This window comes from Panthera pardus, unplaced genomic scaffold (genome assembly GCF_024362965.1).
Source record: "Panthera pardus isolate Hobbes unplaced genomic scaffold, ASM2436296v1 HiC_scaffold_11, whole genome shotgun sequence".
Taxonomy (NCBI): Eukaryota; Metazoa; Chordata; class Mammalia; order Carnivora; family Felidae; genus Panthera; species Panthera pardus.
This window is the reverse complement of record NW_026526666.1, coordinates 2,576,070-2,597,112: the sequence shown is the minus strand read 5'-3', so window position 1 is coordinate 2,597,112 and position 21,043 is coordinate 2,576,070. Positions and strand designations below refer to the sequence as shown.

The following is a 21,043-nucleotide window of genomic DNA, read 5'->3' as shown; positions in this document are numbered from 1 at the left end:
AAGTGACCTTCAAGTTTGCTGAGGAGAGAGTAACCTTGCTAAATTGTGAGCAGTTCCAATGAAGAGGATGGTCTTGATGGGCTTTGTTACCAAGGGGTACGGTGGGATGACAACTTTCCTGATTGGGCAGAAGCAATATATGGCAATTACAGGTCTCCAACACACACATCCAACCCTCGTCCGGTTTAGAGCAAATGTGGGATTACAGTCCATGAGATGGGTTAGGAGTACATATCTCAAAAGAGAAATCCACGTACAGAAAAATAGCCCCAATTAACACTCTGGACACTTAAGTACACTTATTCCCCTTCTTCGTATGCACCCGGGAGTGGATACAATTGCATAGTTGATTTTTTCCCCCAGAAAAAAAAAGGAAAATTGGCCCAGGATAGGTTCTCCAGTTTAAAGCTCTTAGAAATGGTGCTGGCCAGAGTGAAGGCTGGCCAGATTTGTGCTTTGTGCAAAACGCAAAGGGGCTTCCCCTTCTGTGTCCATAGGCCCACTCCACCCCCTGGGGAAAAGGGTTGAGTCAGGGGAAGGGGGAAAACCCAAAGAACATATCAGCTCATTGGGAGGAATCTGTGATCTGTGGTTACAGTTCACTAAAATATATTTCTCTAACTACCTTTTTTATAAATTGCCCCTAACCCCTACCCCCGCGTTTTAACATCAATCCTATTATCAAAAATATGTCTTCTTACAAAGTATTTTTTTAATTATTTTAATAAACTAACCACAGATTAAGGTCAGCTATGGCTTAACAAAAGAAGCCGGGATGTTAAGTTCATTCTCCAAAAGTAGAGAGGAAGGAGAAAGAATCACTTAAATAGGAAAAAACAAAAACAAAAACAACCACTTTTTTAAAACGTTTTTGCTCACTGGGGTCTTTTTCTTTTCCTTAAAAACAAAAAAGTCAAAATAAGTTGCTTTCTACAGAAATGCAGCAGCAGAGGATGGTAGTGTTCTATTTAGGTTTTTGGTTTTGTTTAAAACAGTCCGGCCAGAGGTCTGTCCTGCTCCCACCCTTCCCGGGGTGCACTCAAACCTCACTGTGTGGTTATTGCTAAGTAGTTACAAAAGGATCACCTGTGCTCCCGCTGCCTGGAGAAGATTCAGCCCACACAGCTGCTCTTCTTGTCACTCCTCCCTTCCCCAGAGGGAACTTTTTTTATTTAAATAAAATTAAAGTCGTTTAAAAAAAAAATCACAATCTTAACTTAGCTGAGGCTCAGCCCTCAAAAAGGATGAGGAAAAGATAGAGGGCGATCAGCAAGACTGTTTAGAAGGAAATAAAACTCGAGAGGAAAAGGATTCCCCTTTGAAGTTCTTCCCTTTCCCATCTCAACAAACCAATTTCAACTAACCCCCTCCTAATAAGCACCTGTGAGCACACATTACTGCCTAGTCTTTCCAGATCCTTCAGGAGGAAGAATTTATCCAACCCTAATTCCTACCTTAATTCAAACCAATAGCAAATTTATCTAATTTCCCAGTTTCCCTCCACACTCCCAACTCCACCGTCATGTGCTTTTTTCCAACCTACAAGGACTTTGGTCTGTTTTTTCTTTTATTGACTGAGAACCTCCTTTGCCTGCTCCCCCCCCCACTTCTGCCCACCTCCCCACTCCCACACACTAAACCTTCCCCTTTCCCTTAGGTCCTGGGGTGTACCCAAGCAGTTATGAGACAGAATCAGCATCTCCCCGCCCCACCCCATACTTCCTCAGTCCCATCAAGATTGGCAAAGGACCAGTGGAGCCCTCCAGGCACCGTCTGGCCCTGCCCTGCTCTTGCCAGCCTGGCAGCTCTCGAGCGAGCGCGCACCCACTTCAAAGTTTCCAGCCAGGCTCCCACCAACGTTTCTGCATTTGCCCCATTTGCATGGGGGCTGGGTCTTGATGAGCCAATTAGTGGAGCTTAACTCTCTTTGTTTAGCCCCCTTGCCCTCCAAGGTTCCCCCACTCAGAACCTGTGCACCAGCAGCTCCCCACCGGGTTCCCGCTCCCTCCTCCTCAGTTCTTCCCTGTAACAGCAGGAGCAGAAGTTGTTTGTCTCCGGGTGTCCATAGAAGCTGCAGTTCGGTTGTTTGCATTTGGTCTGGGCCGGAGGAAGCCCCCGGGGACCTCCAGCCCATCCATCTGGCTCAGGGGGCTCTCTGTAGCCGTTGCTATAGGAATCAGCCACGCGGAAGGGGAGCGGTAACAACGCACCCCTGTGACCGCCATCCTTGGAGTGACTGCCTGGCTCCAGAGAAGGGATGCAGTCCTGATGGGGGTAGGGTCGCCCTGGAGGGCACTGTCTGGGGAAGGTGGCATATGGTGGTAGGCCTCCCCCACAAGGACCCCCTGCCAGCTGCCGCCGGGGCTCCTGGCAGTGGACCCCAGCCCCTGTAGACCGAGGGACAGTAAAGCCCCCAGGGTAGCCAGCAGAGAATGCCATCGCCTTGGACTCTGCTGGAGGGGCAGTCAGCAACTCCTCCCCACCATCTGGCTCTGGCTTTTTGGCTGGAGGAGGCCCGCCGCCTAGCCCTCCATTCAGGAGCTTCCTCTCTGCTTCCTTCTGTTTCTGCTCTGCCAGGAATCGCTCTTCGGCATCAGAAAGGTAGCGCTGGATCATTTCCTCCTGATACTGATGACGGTGACCCATCTTCAGGGTTCCAACAAAAATAAACTTCCCCTCCCCTTGCATTGCAATCCTCATGATGCTCAGGCTTTGCATCACCTCCTGGCTATACTTGCTCCCTCCGTTACCGACAGACTCCGCCGTGGGCTTCTCAGACACAGGCCCGTCCCCAGCTGCCTCCTCCTTGCCCCCCTTCCAGCTCTTCAGGGAGTTCTTCTTCTTCTTCTCCAGTGTCTCAGTGCCGCTGCTTACCCCCGCCCCTGCTCCCATCCCTCCGGGCTTAGAACCCTTGCTGTGCATCAGGCCGCCCATGTTCTTCTTGAGCTTGCTGCCCAAGGTTTTGCCAAAGCTGCCCAGTTTGTTAGCCACGGAGTCTGCTCTCTTCTTGTCTTTCTCTCGACCTCGTTTTGCCTTCTCTTTCCGCTTGCTGCCCTCATTGCTCGTGGAACTGCTGCCGACGGACTCTTTGTCTGATTCCCCAGACTCAGGAGTGGACCGGGGCTCATCTCCAGCTGAGGCTGTGGGGGACTCAGGTTGGGCCAGGGGAGCCTGAGGGGAAATTAGAGCAGTGTTATGGTTGTCCCATTGGTCTGGTTGAGGGAAGTCCCTGGGGACCCCTAGCTCATACCTCTGGCTCATGGGACTCGCTGCAGCGTTGCTACAGGCATTAGCCAGGTGGAAAAGGGCTGCTAACCCCCCTATAAACCCCATCCCTGGAGAGCCTGCCTACTTTCAGAGAAGGGCTGCTGTCATGGCAGGTGAGGGGTTACCTAGGAGGGCACTGTCCTTTCTCAGCTCCGGTCAGCTCTCCCATGGACCAGGGAGCGATGTGTCTACTAGCTAACTTTTACCTCGCCCCCGCAATTTGACTCCCTCCTGTAATAAGGAGATGTCAAAGTGAAGCCTGAGGCTCTTCTGCAGCAATGAGCAACTAACACAATACATGGCCTCTGGGTAAGGAGGAAGAATATCCATAGACACTAGAGTGTGTCCTTTGTTATAAATTTCTCTATACCAGATTCTGCCCAGAGGTAATCTCAACAAAGTCTTGACTAACCATAGCCAGGTCTGACCATTCTGCATCCCCCCAACTTTTAGACATTCAGCACTGGAGTCCGTCAGTTTGCCTTTGCTCCTGTGTTCCTGCTCTATGCATAATGATGACAGCCTCCCGAACCTCCTGGATCGAGATCTCTTAAGCTATTCTGTCTCCTCTGGTACCCACCACCACAGAGGTCTATATATACAAGGCTTGGGACAAAGTAATGACCATCTCGAGTTCACCAAAGTATCTAGGAAACTTTTCTTGAAGAATGTGTTTTAGTATCACAAAGTAGAGCTTGGCTGGTGAGGAGCTATGGAAAACAGAGGGCACTAACAGATAGAAAGGCAGGAAAAAGTGTCTTTTGGAACTTACCCAGTTATTCCTAACCTTGAATTACAAGCTATCATTCGGAAGGGATTCAGAAGGAGACCACCACTAGGTCTCCTTGGCTTCCCTTCATTGCAAATGAGGGCGCAGAAGTCCTCACCTGTGCATCAGAGGACACTGGGATCCACTTCACATTCATGTAGCCATGCAGCAGGTGCAATTTGACCTCTAGGGACAGGATTACACTGTGAGGAGGAGAAAAAGAATTAAAAACATACTGTGACCTTTAAAAGGCAAAGCAGTATGAGCCAGCTGGGAGATAGGATGGGAGAGGGCTACATGGCTTGGGACTCTGATGAGGTTGGGTTTGAATTCTAGGTCCACCAATTAGTGTTTCTATGGCCCCGGAGGCAAGCCACTTCACCCTCCCTAAAACTCAGTTGGGGTTGATAATGGGTGTAGATAACATCTACCCTGTAGGGTTGTTATGAAGATTAAAACAGTATTTGGAAAGGACCCAGGATAATGTCTGGAATACAGGAAATACTAAACAGTAGCCATTATTACTGCTGCTAGTATAAATATTAAGAGGGAGTTTTTGATAGGTAGGTGAGAACATACTTTAAAAGCCATAAACTCTGAATTTTTAAATCAAACCCTCTCAACTGGATCCCCAGGGTCAGGGAACCCAAAGAAGGAAACACTGTGTCAGAGGGAAGGGCAGAACTTTTATATTCATACACTGTTCCCTGGAAGCTGTGGAGGGCTCAGGTAGAAGACTAAACCCACTGGGGGGCTTGGGGGAGGGTGACGGGCAGGGAGAACAAATCTTTCTGGCTATTTAAATTCCAGAAAGGCAACAATCCAGAGCAAACCACTTTGGCCAATTATTTAAAAACCCCTCTCATGGGGCACCTGGCTAGCTCAGTCAGTACAGCCTGCGACTCTTGTAAGTTTGAGCCCTGTGTTAGGTGTAGAGATCACTTAAAGGGTAAAATCTTTAGGGGCGTCTGGGTGGCTGAGTCAGCTGAGTGTCCAACTCTTGATTTCAGCTCAGGTCATGATCTCATGGTTCATGGGTTTGGGCCCCGAGTCAGGCTCTGCACTGGCAGTGAGGAGGCTGCTTGGGTTTCTCTCTCTACCTCTCTCTGCCCCTCTCCCATTCACTCACTCACTCACTCTCATAAATAAATAAATAATCAATCTTCAAAATTTTTTTTTAAAATAGGGGTGCCTGGGTGGCTAAGTCGGTTAAGCGTCTGACTCTTGATTTCAGCTCAGGTCATGATCTCATGGTTCATGAGATCAAGCCCCGCATCCAGCTCTTCGCGGCATAGGCCCCGCTTGTAATTCTCTCTCCCTCTCTCTCTTGCCCCTCCCACACTCATGCGCAGGCACGCTCTCTCTCTCTCTCTCTCTCTCAAAATAAATAACCTAAATTTTTTTTTAAATAAATAAATAAACACCCTCTCACTTGGGCTAGGAAAAAAGTGTGATTTGATTTTTTTTTTTTTTTTAATGTTTATTTTTGAGAGAGAGACAGAGTGCAATCGGTGGAGGAGCAGAGAGAGGGAGACACAGAATCCGGAGCAGGCTCCAGGCTCTGAGCTGTCAGCACAGAGCCCGATGCGGTGCTGGAACTCAAAAACCGCGAGATCATGACCTGAACCGAAGTCAGACGCTTAACCGAAGTCAGATGCTTAACCGACTGAGCCCCATGATTTGATAATCTTGATTTTCTGATCACTGTTTGGGAGACTGTGGGGTTTAACAGCAGAACACCCTTCATAGTATAAGGAAAGACCAAGTTGAGATCCCAGATTCCCATCTCTTTCGTGGGAAGACAAGGCAAGCTGCATGTTGCAAGACTCCTGGTGCCCAATACGTCCCCCACTTTTCCATCTTCCCCAAAACACTGGAGTCAAGATGTAACTGTCTTCCCTGTGGGCTGAGGAGAAACTCCCAGGGAAATGGATGCTTTTTGTGGAAGAGACTGCAGCCACCTAGCAGGTGGGCCTGCCTCACCTGGCCAATCGGACGTTGTCACTGTCATCTCTGCCCCACTCCCAGCCCTTTCCAGGGTCCACAGCAAAGTGCAAGGGCAGCAGCTTATGCTCCGAATCCGTGAGTGGGATCACAGCTGGGGAGGAAGAAACATGTCGTCAAGGAGTCTTCTTGAGGAGAGAGGAAGGCAACTGAACACAAACGAACTTCATTAAAAAGGAGGCTGAATTGTATCACAGGTCTCTAATGAGCTCGCTTCTCAGGTTTCACAAGTGAAATCCCCAGGCATTAAAAATGAACAGACTGGTTTCCCCTTACGAGCCAGCACACAATTTAGGCCACTAATCTCCATGACTCCCCAGCAGTCAGTCAAGGAACACTCACGATGGTCTTGCCAGTTAATGTGGGTTCGAGGAATAAGGCAAATACAGCAAAGCATCACTTGGAAGGTTCTGTGTCCTTAATACATTCGCTCTTTACTCCAGAATGGGGAGCAGTAAATACAGGCAGGTTACTGTGTTCTCCCCAAAGCTGTTCTTAAAAACAGTATTTATTTTTAATTTAAAAACCCCGGTTTATCTTTAGCTTAGTAAAACTGTATCAATGTGCGTGGTCTGGGTTTGCATGTCACTTAATTCTTTCCTGCTACATTCTCTCCCATTTCAGTTTCTCCAAGTGAGAAGAAAGCACCAAAAGACACCACAGACACCAACACTGCATTCAGCACCTTGTTCCTTGGCGGTCTCCTTCTGCTCCATGGACACAAGTGCAGAAAAGTGGGCCTGATCATAGGCGAGCACCAGAGGGGAGCGGTGACACTGGCTGGCTGGGACCTCCAAAGGCAGATAGATTCCCCCAAAGGGAATAGGGGCAAATGCTGCCGCAAACCACAAAGATTGTTATTCAGGATGTGTTCCTGCCTACAGGGTAATCCCCACACCCACTCTACCAAGTGAGTTCCTCCCCTTTCATTAATTCTAACCCCCTGTTCATCATTCTTTCCTAAGAAGCCTCATCAATTAATCCCAACCACTTTGCTCTTAATCTCTTGAGAGTTTTGCACTGTTCTCATGTATACCTTGCTTCTCCCCAGGGGTCTACGTAGCCCCTTCCTTCCCTCCTCCCAGTGCTCAGCCAAGGCTCTGCAAACAGAAGGTGCTCAGGGCATGAGGACTGACTCACCTTCCCCACCAGAGTCCCTCAGCATGGTGTCGGCCACAACAACTATGGGCCTCCTAAGTACATGCGCAAGGACAAAGACGTGGAATTCTTCTAGGCTCTCATACACGGGCTCCTCTGAGCTCTCCACCCTAGAGTTACAGGAGAGGAGATTGTGGAAGGGAAGGGGAAGAAAACACAACAAGACGCCCTTGAAGATCAGTTGTGCAAAGACAAAAAAGAGGAATGTCCTTTCCTGGTTTTCTCATCTTAAGGCTGCCACGGACATACCTGATTATGTTATGCTACCATGGCTATTTCTAATCCCATTTCACAGATGGGGAAATCCAAGAAAAGAGATCTGAAGGCCCTAAAGTTAAAGTTGTATTAGGAATCTGGAGGTAATCCCTCTGCTAAAACCAATCTTGTTCAACAGCCTTCCCCAATTCGCTTTACGCTATAGCTCAGTACACAGCTGTGTAGTTCCGCTTTACCCACTACAACCACCCACATACCATATGCATCATGTCCTACACAAACAAAAGAAACAAAAATTCCTCTTCCAAGGTCCATTCCGTGAAGAACAGTATCTCACCTCACCATCTACCTAGTAGCCTAATCAGAAATCTGGGAAATATTTACCCTTTAATCTTCAGTTAATCACCTGGCTTGACCAATTCCATCTCTTCCGTGTCTCTTGTATCTACCTCCTCTGGCCTGTCTGCAGTCCACTGCTTAGTCACACCCATGGCCCTCTCTCCTGGATTCCCACAACTGTACCCAGTCTCACTGCCCTCCACTTCTCCACCCACTCTGCTGGCAGTATGTTCAAATACATGACTTTGGCTCCCGTCACTCGCATGCGCACAATACAGTGGCTTCCTGCCCCCTGAAGCAATGTTATTCAACACTGGGTGCTTGGGACAGATGCAGATTTCTGGGCCCGAGCTCAGTCCAACTCAACTGGACTTCCTTAGAGTGAAGGTCCCCAAATCTGCATTTAAAAAAATTTTTTAACGTTTATTTATTATTGAGAGACAGAGAGAGACACAGCATGAGCAGGGGAGGGGCAGAGGGAGGGGAAGACACAGAATCTGAAGCAGGTTCCAGGCTCTGAGCTGTCAGCACAGAGCCCGACGCAGGGCTCGAACCCACAAACCGTGAGATCATGACCTGAGCCAAAGTTGGATGCTTAACCGACTGAGTCACCCACCCAGGCGCCCCTCCCAAATCTACATTTTAACAAGTCTCCCAGATTATTCTTATGCACAATAAAGTTTGGCTAGGTTATCATTTTTAACTTTGTGTTTCAGAAAATTTCAAAATTTTAAACATTCACAACTAGAAAGAATATTACACCTAGACTTTCATGTGTCCATCACCCAGCTTCAACAATTATAAAACACATGGTCAAGGTTGTGTTCACCTAGACCTTGATCTATTTCCCTGTTAACTCCCACCCACACCCCCACCCCACCAGATTATTTTGAATCAAATCCTAGACATATCATTTCATCCATAAAATTTCCAGTTTCTATCTCTAAAAAATAAAAGACATTTAAAAACAACCACACAACCATAAATATCACATTTCAAAATTTTAACAATAATCAAACATGTAGACATTGTTTACATTCCCCCAACTGTCATAAATGTCCATAGGTTCCCACTAGTTGATTTGTCTAAGTGTCTTTAAACTTAGGTTCCCTTTCCCTTTCTATTTTCCTTGCAATGTATTTATTGAGGAAAGAGAGTTGTCTGTCCTGAAGTTTCTCAACATCTGGATAGGATATGGTTTTAATTCCTTAACATGGCACAACAGAAACCTCAGCATAGCACACGAAACTGTGGTTACCCAGCCTAGTCTATCACTCTATACTACATACTCTGTATTCTGGCAACGCCAAACTGCTTGTAGTTCCTAGAACATACCATGCTGTTACACCCTTCTTTGCCCTTGCGATGCCCCCTCTCTTTCCTTCTAACAATCCTCTTGGCCTCAAGTTCTTTGGACACTGAGGACTCAGTAAAGATTATTTTCTACTCCCCCACTTAGCCATACTTACCCACCACAGTTGGCTCCGTTGGTACCTAGATGCATGCGGGGTTCACTCGAGGCAAGCTTGATCAGCTCATTCCATTCCTTCTGCCACTCATCCTCTGTGTAAACCAGCCCTGACTGTGTGAAAGACAGGCAGGAGAGATGAAGCAATTAGAGGCTAGGTTCTCAAGGCAGTAGCTGTTCAACTCAGTCACACTGTCCCACTGCCTACTCTCTTGGCCTTGGCTTATAATGTGTACTACAAAGTCACAACTCTTCTCCCTTTCCTAGTCAAGATCCACAGAAGTTTCTGCTCTCTCTCACACTTCTTCTTCCACTCTTTTCTAGCCCATTGCGGTCTAGCTTCTATTTCTTTCCTCAGCCTACGCGCCTTACCCCATTTACATGACTTCACCTAACCGACTCTGGCAAAGGATAATGACCTTCTAATTCCCAAATTCAGTGGATTCTTTGGTTCTCATCTTTCTCAGCCTTCACACAGATTTCAACTCCTTGTTAAACTTCCTTTTCCTTTAGCTTCCACAATACTACTTTCTCCTGTCTCTCTCAACTCTGTCCACCCTAGCAATATTGATGTTGTGTCAACAATATCAGCAGCCTTGCTCCCTTCTGGGTGATTTCTTCTACTGCCATAATCTCATCTACTGCCATCTATATGCTCAGGACTCTAAAATGTCCCCTCCAGTCCAGACTTCGTCTTAATTTCTATATTCATATCCAGCTGCCTACTGAAGATGGCTACCTGCCCATGACTATCTCAAACTCTATGGAGTCAAAACTGAACTCCTACCTCTTCCAACACCCCACTCTTCCTCCTGTATCCCTGCCTTAGTGAAGAGCACAGAGTAACAGCCAAACACCCAAGCTAGAAACCAGGGAGGGTACCAAAGACTCCCCTCCTTGTACCCATTCCACACCTGGATTCCTTAGTCAACAATGATAAAGCATGAACTACTGTGATGGACCCTTAAATGGTATCACTACTCCAGTCTGCATTCTTCTCATCCACCTCCTACAATGCTAACAGAAAGATTTTTCCAAAATTAAAATCTGATGTTTGCGTCCTGTCACAAATTCTTTTCAGAACCATCGTTACCTACTAGATATAGCTCAAACTCCATAAGCATAGCATACAAAGTCCACTTCCTGGCCCCTACCCACCTCTCGAAGGCATCATTTAATTATCTGTAATTCCTTGAATGCACTGTGTTACTTTGTGCTTGAGCCTTCGTCTAGCTTGTTCCTTGTCTGGAGCAGCCTACTCCCTGCCACCTGGTGAACAGTTTCTCCACTGTCAGGACAGAATTCAAGTATTTTCTTCTCTATAGCCTTTCCTAAATCTTCCGGGTAGATCCACTCCTGCCTTTGTGGTCTCCCTCCTCAACTGCTATATAGACTTCATCACAGAAACCATAACCTGTTACCTTGGTGCAATTATGTATTTACATGTCGGTCTCCTACTACTACTCTTACGGGCCAGGAGCACATTTTAGGCAACATGCTAGTGCCTATGATGTGATCAGTAATCAAGAAATGCATGCTGAATGAAACTATAATTTTTAGCAAAGGAATGGGAGAAGTGATACAAATAATTTAAAAATATCATTTGGCTTTAGAATATACATGATAATTTGGGAGATGAGTCTGTGTTGTTAATTGTATTTGGCTTACGCTAATATTTACATGAGTTTATACTGCTTAAACACACATTGACAGAGTAGAAAGAGTCACACTGGAAACGTGAAGGGCATGAGGAACAAATTTTAGAATTAAAGAGCTGTTATAAGCACATTTAATCTTAATAACAAAAAAGTGACAAAGCTATTTTCTGTTTGTAAAATTCTGTAACAAAGTTTTCTATTAAAAATAAAAAGAACAATGCACAGGCAATACATACTGGGTGCTCTGGTCCCTCTCCGTCTTCCTCTTACCTATTTCAGCTTCCTGTTTTTATACACACAGCCACTAGATGGTGTACTCTTCTAGCCTGAGAATGTACTTATTGTTTTTTTTTTTATTTTTTTCTTTTTTTAAGTCTATTTATTTAAACAATCTCTACACTTGACGTGGGGCTAAACTCACAGCCCCGAGATCAAGAGCCACATGTTCTACTGACTGAGCCAGTCAGGCACCCCATCCTCACTGAATTGGTTGACACCAATTTCAACACAAAACAAGAAGCCCTGAGAAATCAAAACCAATTTAGTTTGTGTGGTATTTGGTCCTGATTACCCCCCAGTCCCTCACACCTCCCTCCATTCCCACATCCAAGGTGCTGTATAATACTTTAAATGGTCTCAACTAAAACACTTTTCTAGGCCACATTTTCAGTATCGAACTTTTACTTAATAGCTAAATGCTCTAGTCTGGCCTTCTCTGGACTCTGGAGTAGGCAAATGTAAGGTTCGGGTATGGAGTGAAGTCAGTGGTGAAGAAGGCCGGTTCTCGAGGCCGGTTCTGGCTCAGGCCAAAGGAGCTCTCCACGAGGTCCGTGTCAGCTAACCAGGGAGCGTGGGATTCGGTGGTAGTGAAGAGGGCCGTCCACTTGGCCTCACCCCTGTGCGTCTATTTCCCCTCAGGAATTCTCTGGGGAAGACTGGGTGATCAAAGACAGCACTCTGATCTTAATACTATCCTAATTTTAACGACGGTTCTTTGTTTTTAAGAAAGAAACATGACACATTCTACCTACATATTTTAATCTTCAGGACATAAAATTCTAATAACTAAAAAAAAAAAACAAAACAGAACCTCTTAGTTCTATACAATGGCCAGTTATTACACAGCAATAAAAGGTGACAAGAAAGAAGATGGAAAGAAAAAGGAAAGTTTCTGAAAAGACAATCCCATATTTAGGCCAGAGCACCCAGCCATAAAAATGGCCAAAAAAAAAAAAAAAAAAAAGACACACAAAGAGCATGAGATAAACACAGAAGACAGAGAAAACCAGAGGAAAAGGAAAGAGGGAGACCTGTTATCTTTATGGAAATGTACAGAATCATTATTATATTAAAGTGAGGGGTCGGCAAACTCTTTCATTGTTCTGTCATAACTGCCAGTCAATCTTTTAGGCTTTGTGAGCCATATGCAACTACTCTATTCTGCTGCTGTTCTAGTCTACATGAGGAAAGCACTTAACATAAACAAACACACATAAATGAATGGGCAGGGCTGTGTTCCAATAAATTTTTCTTCTTCTTTTTTTTGTTTTATAAAACCGTGGGTGGGATTTGTCCCACAGGCCATAGTTTGCCCAACCCCTGTTATGGGGATGGAAAGTACACAGAAAATACAAACAGTCCATTGTTACTTTCTTATACAAAAGCAGTCTCAACATCTGCTGAACCCCTGAAAAGTACAATTAAAACTCAATTTAACAGGCATGTTTTTAAGATTTTCAAACAGAGTACATGAAAAGCAAATAGTACATACAGCCAACAACATTTTTAAGCATTTACATTTTTATAAGGATTGAAAACACAGAAGTCCTTAAAAATTGGTCTAGCCTTATTAGAGGCCAAAAAACCCAAAACAATACAAAAATCCTGTGGACTTGTCATTATCTTATTTTGCAAAAGACTGCTACTGAAGGCTTCCTGAGCACCTACCCGATGAGAAGCACAACATTAGCTACCTCCTCTATAGGTCTCGGCTTCCCCACACTAGTTCTCGTGACTGTATCAGGCAGGCATCGGCCCTATGGCATTGTCTGCATTTTCTACAATTTCCAGGATTACAAGAGGAGCGCCAACTGATTAAACCCCAGCAGACACTGCCTACTGGGAAGCACAGAGCATTTTGTGTAGCTAACTCTGGGGAGTAAGGTGCTCCCACCCAAACTCCTTCACCTCCTTATTCTGCTGTGTTTGCTGCCACCTCCAGCGCCGTTTTAATGCTTCCTTCTCAGCTCCTTTCTCCATCAGTGCATACAAAGCTTTACGCAACATCAAGTCCCGATCATGGAAACCCCACATGCCTGTGGCAAGGAAACATATCAGTAGGACACTTTACCATGACTTCACACCACTTATTAATTATGATGCACATACCCTACCATGAAGGAAATCAGGCTGAAGGCCAGGTTCAAAGAACCCACTGTGACATAGGGGAGAGCGACTTAATCATGAAAGAAAAGATGTTCCCACTCTGGAGGTTCAGGAACTTCGAGAACTTAACAGTGGGGGAATATACCACGTCCTACAAACTCCTGATAGAGAGCCCCTTATTCCCGACATAAGTCCAACAAACTAAAATACAGGGTAGCAGCAGATAAGATGGGTCTGGCACATGGCCATCAGCATCAAAGCTGGAGGGATGGTTGGAAAATGAAGACTTTTTAAAGATCTAAGGCAAAAGACACTGAATTATAAATAAGTTGTACAATTAAAGTAAGCAAATATCCCAGAAACCGATGAAAACACATCTTTTTTATATACCAGAAGAGTAAGCATTAAGTAGAATGATATCCACACATAGCTCTATAGCGCTTGTATGCTTGCTGCTCACTACTTCTGGGGGGCAGCTCTTGGAGCGGGGCCCATGCTAAGTCCTGGCTTCTCCATATGTCCTCTGAACAAGGCTGAAAATCCAGGGCAGAGCTCTCCTCCATCCCGTCCCGCATGCCCATGTGCATGTGCACACACACGAGCGCGTACACGAGCACGTACACACGCACTGTATCATTACTTCTGCCTAAGATCAAGGTTAGCCTGATCAAGTCCTGCACATGAGATTTAATTCTATTGCTTTCGGAGGGTATGGAACACCATCTTCAAGACTCACCTAGGGAGGCTGCATGGAGAAGGCAGTTTCCATCCCCAGTAGTTGCCAAAGGAAGCAGCCTCTGGCAGGTAGGGTCCACACTCACCCACCAGTTCAAACGCCCTACAGAAAAAGGAGGAAACGGAGAGGAGCAGATTATCCTTCCCACCCCCTTGCCCTCAAACAACTCCCAACTTGCCTCCACCCAAACTTGGGTAGGAAGCCTACCCAGAATAAAATCATCTCTGTTTGTCTTTATACCTTCGTCACTTACACCTAGTCCATCAGAAGCTGGAGAGCATGATTGGTTAGATCAGCAGTTGTTACACGGGGACCACTGATCTCATCAATACCCAAGGGACATTTGGCAGTATCTGGAAATATTTTTGGTTGTCACAATTGGTAGGGGGGATGCTACTGGCATCTAGTGGGTAGATGCCAGGGAGATTGCTAAACGTAATATAATGTACCAGGCAGCTCAAACAACAAAGAATTATCTGGTCCTAAATGTCAACAGTGCTAAGATTGAGCAACTCTGCGTTAGATGAGGAGGCCAAAGTCACAGGTTGAAATCTGTATTGGCTACTTGGTCTGGCTCTGATTCCTTCACTCTGCTCCGGAGACCAGGGAATATTGTGCCAGTGAATCTCAGCACAAACCCAACATCAGTAAAAGAAAAACCAAAGCATATAGTCCAAGTGTCATGTAAGTATCATCTGCATACGTGACAGTCAGCGTTGTCAGCTTGTATGTGGTATGACTTTAAAAACATGAGCAACAAGCAAAGTACATGAAACACCTAAGAAAATGAGTCTGTCCTGTACAGTCATCCACAATTGCCAACCCATTATTCATATGAGGACAGTATTTTATGAATCATGTTTAAAAGTTTTCCTGAATTACCGAAAAGTCTACAGAAAGAAAAATTGGCCTATAATGTCACTAAGCCAGATAACGTGCTAACTTTTTAAAAAAGTATAAATAGATGCACACAGTTACCGAATGAAAAATGAAAGCTTCTTACCCATGCCCCTACTTCCTAGCCCCAGTCTTTCTTCCAAGGAGTTTTTTAATACCTGACTAGCTTTTCCCAGAATTCCCAGCAGCCCCAACCCATCATATTAACTAATTTTAACAATAATTTAAGACAAACACAATTGTAAAGGCAAATAAATCTTTTGGGAAAGGTTCATGTAAACAAATGGAACTTCTAAATTAATCACCATCATACATCATCTATAGTTTGGGTCTTTCTGGTCACAAGGAGTTCCAGAGCCAACTGTAATTCGTTTGTATTTTTCTCCCCATGTCTGGATTTTTAGGCATTGATGACTGGGCCTTTCATGTGTATATCTAGTTTCCCTTCCATCAAACAGGAAACTTCCAGAGGAAAGTGTCTAATATGTGTCCTGAGAAGAAGCACCTAGCTCGGTGCATGTTTATCTGACTGATTCCTGACTCTGACTGCAGTCAGATCCCACATTTAGACTGGAAGCTATTGGTCAAGGCCAGCCCCTCCACGTGGCTGCCTCCAGGTGGAAAGCAGAGGGAAGGGCCTGGGAAAAGAAGCACTCACTGACCTGCCTGTTCCAAGGCAACCAACATGGACTGTTCAATAAGGTCTCTCTCTATGAAGCTGCGGAAGTCTTCGTTGTACACAGTGAGATCTGGAAGCTGGAAGGCACAGATGGGCATTTCCAGGGGGTGCTCACTGCTTCCCCCACCCCCACCATTGGAGGAGACATGGGATCGGGCCAGGGAAACAATGCTGGAGCTGGCGTGGGAGATGCCCCTAGACAGGCGTTTTTCTGCAATGAGAAATGGAGTTACCTTAGAACATACACAGCCCAGAGAACTTTCCACTCACATGGTGATAGTTACCTCTTGACAAGGGTTACCTCTTCTAGCACACAGGGGCTAGCTCTGAATCCAACTGGCTGCCACATTTCCCAACCCTTTTTCTCAAGCCAAATACAAATGGAGAAATATAGAAAGTAGTATTTTTGCAAGCACTTATATTAGCACCAAATATATATTCCGCTTTCTACCCTTTTTAAGAGAATTTGCCTGAACTTCTCCCCATGATTCTATCTTCTTTCAATTCCATTTCCCAACATAATAGGGACTCATTCAGTTGGCAACTTGGTCACTGTTTGGTAGGAAAAAGAGGAAATAAGGGAAGTGGGGCTTTCGTTTGGCTAGACTGAATCAAATAATCACTCTGATAATTCTCACTGTTTGGAGAACATAGGAAAGCATTTCCATTATAGAAAATTAATGATAAATCACCCGGGAACTTTCTTATCTACCATCAATATCATTTACTTACATTATTTACTACAACTTTTCTCGATACTCATATTTATCAGAACTGTAGAGGTACAGTCATTCTCACTTAACATGCTACAGAGAAAGACAATAACATAGACAGTGCCCCCAATCATTTCATTTGTTTCAATTACATGGCACTTACAATTCCCCAGCAGATATTCTGTGATCACAATCTGCTCAGTGTCATGTTACAATTCCTTTGCATGGCTTGAGTTATATCAAGATTATTAAAATCGCTAAAAATTATGTTGGGAAGTAGTTCTTAATGAAATACTTGCCAGAGATGACACACAAAGTCAATCAACAGTTGTCTAAAGTTATTTCATAGTGATGTTCTTTTTTAAACCATTTTTTTCAAGTATTTAAAAAGTACCAAAAAATAAAAATAAAAATAAATAAAATAAAAAAATAAAAAGTACCATAAGCCCGTGGTAAAAAATCAAAATACCATCAATAGGTGCAAAGTATTACAAAGAAATCTCCCTCATATTCAAAATTTCTGATCCCTTCCCCCGAAGCAAACTTTTGGATCCTTTTAGAATTTTTTATGCACACAGAAGCACATACAGCTTTTAAAATTTTAAAAAACACTAACAAGAACACACCATATAACTCTACTACATCTTACCTCTCTCAGTAGATTTTAGAGATGGTTCAAAAACAGCACATCAGGTTCTACTTAATTCTTTCCAATGGCTGCCGAGTACTCCACAACATAGAAGATTTTAATTTATTTAATGGACATTAAAGGCTGTTTTCAAGCTTTAACTTGTCCTTTTTTTTTCAAGCTTTCATTTCCAAGCTTTATGCCACATATGTGTATGTGTCTATTTATGTATGCATGTATATATTTATTTAAAGGACATATATATACGCCCACATGCACATACACATATATGATAAATTTCTAGAAATCAAATTGAGTCAGAGTACACATGCATTTTTAAATTTTGATAGACACTGACAAATATTAACCAAAGAGGTAAATGGCCATAATCCTTTGAATTTTACCTTTATGTACCTTATCACAACAACTAGATTGTTCTCCTTCCTCTAGTTCTCTCCCAGTATCTGCAAAAGGCCTTACTACAGAGTAATATTCAAGATGCAGTGAGACAGTGTGGTACCTTCATACAGGGTAATCCCCATAATGCACCAAGACACACTGAGGCCACCTCAGTTTGGCAGGGGAGGAATAGGGTCATTTCCAAAGGATGACTCCATTCAGCAGTCCCCTCTCTTCCTTTCTACTCCATCTACAGAAACACCCCCTCAGTTACCCCAGTACCTTGAACGATGTCATCCTGCCGCTGTAGGGTGGGCCGGGGAGGGCGGGCAGACTCTCTATCAGAAAACCCTTTTTCAGGGGTCCTGGAGCCACCACTCCCTTCACTAAAGGGTGGCGGCAGGTTCCCAGCACGAACTTGACGTAGCTGTTCAAAATCACTGAGGGCAGCACTCACGTCCCAATTCTTTCCTGGCAGGAGATAAAGCAAAAAGGGAACTGGGTGCTCAGAGTACAGGGAGATCGAGGAAAGACCTAGAACGGTCACTCAAACCACCTTCTCAAAACTAGCAAGCATGTGCTCATGAGCGTGTCCATCATTCTCCCAATCCTTACCCTGCTTTAATTTTCTTCATTAACACTTCACTGTGCGGTATCACAATTTATTTATTTACTTGTTGTCTATTTGCTAAGTCAGCTCTGTGAGCACTGACACTTTGTCTCTGGACTGAAAGGGCCCACGCAGACCTAGTGACCTTGTTTGACAGCTAACACAGAGGAAGCCTAAAGAAAGAATGAGCTAGTTTGCACCAGGGACAAGTACGACGAAAGCCCAGGTCTCTTAGTTCTGAGATCCAGAGAGTTCTTAGCCTAGACATGCTCTAGGACGTCCTAGACCATCTGAAACTGTGTATGAGCATTCTTCTATAGAAGGAGCTGACAGCTGTCATCAGCTTACCAAAAGGAAATGTTAACTGCCCCTAAATTTAAGAATCACTACTCTACTAAAGAAAAGACCCTAAATGGTAGATTTGTCATAATAGATTTTTCTACTGCCTTCTCCAGTTGTATTACTCAATAAATCATATTAAGACATAATCGTTCACACTTTTTTCTCTTCTATTCCATCTGCTACCCACTTAATTCAATTCCTATCACCCAGTGTCCCATCAATCCACTCTAAAGTATCCCATGAGATTAATCTTTTTAAAGCACAGTTCTTTTTTTGTTGTTGAGAGAGAGGGCACAAGTGAGCAAAGGGTGGGTGTGTGGGGGGGGGGGGGGGAGAGAGTGAGAAAGAGAGAGAGAGAGAGAGAATGAACCAGGGCACACCTGAAGTGGGGGCTCGTGGGTTTTTTTTACCCAAAGTGGGCTCATGTTCACCTGAAGCGGGGCTCGAGCTCACCCGATGTGGGGCACGAGCTCATCCAATGTGGGATTTGAACTCATGAACCATGAGATCATGACCTGAGCCAAAGTCAGATGCTTAACGACTGAGCCACCCAGGCGTCCTAAAGCACAATTCTGATCATTTCAGTTCCACAATCAAAATCGTGAATTTCTTGCCACCGCCTACAGAATAAATTCTAGACTCCTGTGTCGGACATTCAAGGCTTTCTATGACCTGGCCTACTTTTTTTTTTTTTTTTTTTTTTTTTTACATTTATTTATTTTTGGGAGACAGAGTGAGACAGAGTGTGATCGGGGGAGGGGCAGAGAGAGAAGGAGACAAAGAATCCGAAGCAGGGTCCAGGCTCTGAGCTGTCAGCACAGAGCCCAACGTGGGGCTCGAACCCACAAACCATTGAGATCATGACCTGAGCCAAAGTCGGATGCTCAGCCAACTGAGCCACCCAGGCGCCTCTATGACCTGGCCTACTTTTCCAGGTTTTTCTCTGTGCTTCAATTTCCCTGACTATGAAAATGGAGATGATTCCATGCTGGGCTGTTATGAAGATAAATGAATTAAAAGCCCTGGTACACAGAAAGCTTTATATATGTATTTATTGCTGTTGCTGTGATGTCTTGATATTATAATTCTCCAGTTAAGCTGCATGAATCATTAATGCCTAATGAATTTACTTCTGAACCATTACATTCACTATTTCTTCCAACTCCCTTTGCTCACACTGCATCAGTCATACTGGCCTCTGTGCCGTTTTCCTACAAACAGCTAAGACTGCTCCCACCTTTAGACTTTCCACCAACTATCCCCACTGCCTAGAAGGCTCTTTCCTCAATTTTTTCTACATAGACAACTCCTCATCTCCTTCTGGTATTTGTTCAAATGTCACATTCTTAATTAGGCCTGCCTTGATTACCCAAGTAAAAATCACAACCTATCTCACCATTTCCCTTATCATTTTCCATAGCACTTCACACCTTATAACATACTTTCCAATGACTTGGTTATCATGTTTATTATTTATTGACTGTGTTTCCTGCTATAAGGCCAGTTTTATTTTATTCAAGCACCTAGAACCTGGCACATAGTAGGTATTCAATATATATTTGTTGAAGAATGAGGACTTTTTTCCTGACTCAACAAATGAACGAATGAAGGTTTACCACACAGTTGGAAATACAGAACACCGTACTGAACACTGACTCTGCATTTCCAACACTGTGGTAGACTCCTTAAAATCAGATCCTCCTAACAATCAGCTTGTCCAAAACTGAATGTCCATCCTCCTCCTCCTTTTATTCTTTTTATTTTTTAAGCATTTATTTATTTTTGAGACAGAGCATGAGCAGGGGAGGGGCAGAGAGAGAAGGAGATACAGAATCCTAAGTAAGCTTCAGGCTCTGAGCTGTCAGCCCAGAGCCTGAGGCAGGGCTCGAACTCATCAACCGCGAGATCGTGACCTGAGCCAAAGTGAGATGCTCAACTGACTGAGCCACCAACCGAAGGCGCCCCCCTTCATCATCCTCCTTCCTAAGACTTGCTTCATCTCCTTCTATATTTGATGCCAAATCCGTAATGGCATCACAAGCCCTCCAGGCCAGAAACTGGCCTCGTCTTCAGCTCCTCACTACTCAAACCTGACTCCTCTTCCCTCACTACCTAGTCAATGTTTGCGCTCATCACACATCTCTCAAAATCTGTTCTTTCTTGCCCATCTCTATTGTCACTGCCCCATGCACGTCTCATGATCATCCCCTGGTCTTTGGGAGGGGCTCAGCTAGTCTCTCTTCTGCTAATATCTCCCCTCTCAAATCTGTTCTTTACACTACAACCAAAGCTAGCTTTTAAAGAAAAAGCAAGAGAGAAAGACAAAGGCAGGGGGGAAAATGAGGATCAGGCCCTTTGATTTCCCTTCGAAATCCTATCTTAAATCCATCCACTTCTCTCTCTACTGCCACCACAGCACCACTATCATCTCCCACCTCAACTGTGGCAACAGACTTAACTGGGTCGACCACTTCTCTGGCCACCTTCTGATCCATTCTATAGCCTTCACCCAAAGCTCAAATCCAATCATGTCACTCCCCTGACTACAACGCTTCACCAGCTTCCCACTGAACACAGAATGAAATGGAAACTTCTTACCACAGTCTACAAAGGCCCCCGTATTCTGCTTCCTGCCTCTCTACTCATTTCCTACCACTCTTGCTCCACTCCTCCTACCTCGTGCCAAACTCTCTTTCACCTTGGGGTCCTTGCGTAAGCTTCTGTACTGATACTCTCTCGTCCATCCCTTTGTTTTGCTACCCTCACGCGCTCTTC

The 21,043-nt window shown here is 44.6% G+C and overlaps 1 protein-coding gene across 1 annotated transcript in view; it reads right to left on the bottom strand.

Moving 5' to 3' along the window:
- Window positions 1-1,641: 1,641 nt before the first annotated feature.
- The window catches only part of OTUD7B (OTU deubiquitinase 7B), a 51,319-nt gene continuing 31,917 nt past the window's right edge, over window positions 1,642-21,043 (bottom strand). The window contains exons 3-12 of the mRNA XM_019432893.2: window positions 17,599-17,787; window positions 15,560-15,787; window positions 14,001-14,102; window positions 13,067-13,194; window positions 9,223-9,335; window positions 7,181-7,308; window positions 6,726-6,875; window positions 6,020-6,134; window positions 4,155-4,239; window positions 1,642-3,171 (exon numbers count right to left, since the gene is read on the bottom strand). Coding sequence (XP_019288438.1) covers window positions 1,963-3,171; window positions 4,155-4,239; window positions 6,020-6,134; window positions 6,726-6,875; window positions 7,181-7,308; window positions 9,223-9,335; window positions 13,067-13,194; window positions 14,001-14,102; window positions 15,560-15,787; window positions 17,599-17,787 — 2,447 coding nt within the window. The 3' untranslated portion in view covers window positions 1,642-1,962. The remainder of the gene's footprint in view (window positions 3,172-4,154; window positions 4,240-6,019; window positions 6,135-6,725; window positions 6,876-7,180; window positions 7,309-9,222; window positions 9,336-13,066; window positions 13,195-14,000; window positions 14,103-15,559; window positions 15,788-17,598; window positions 17,788-21,043) is intronic.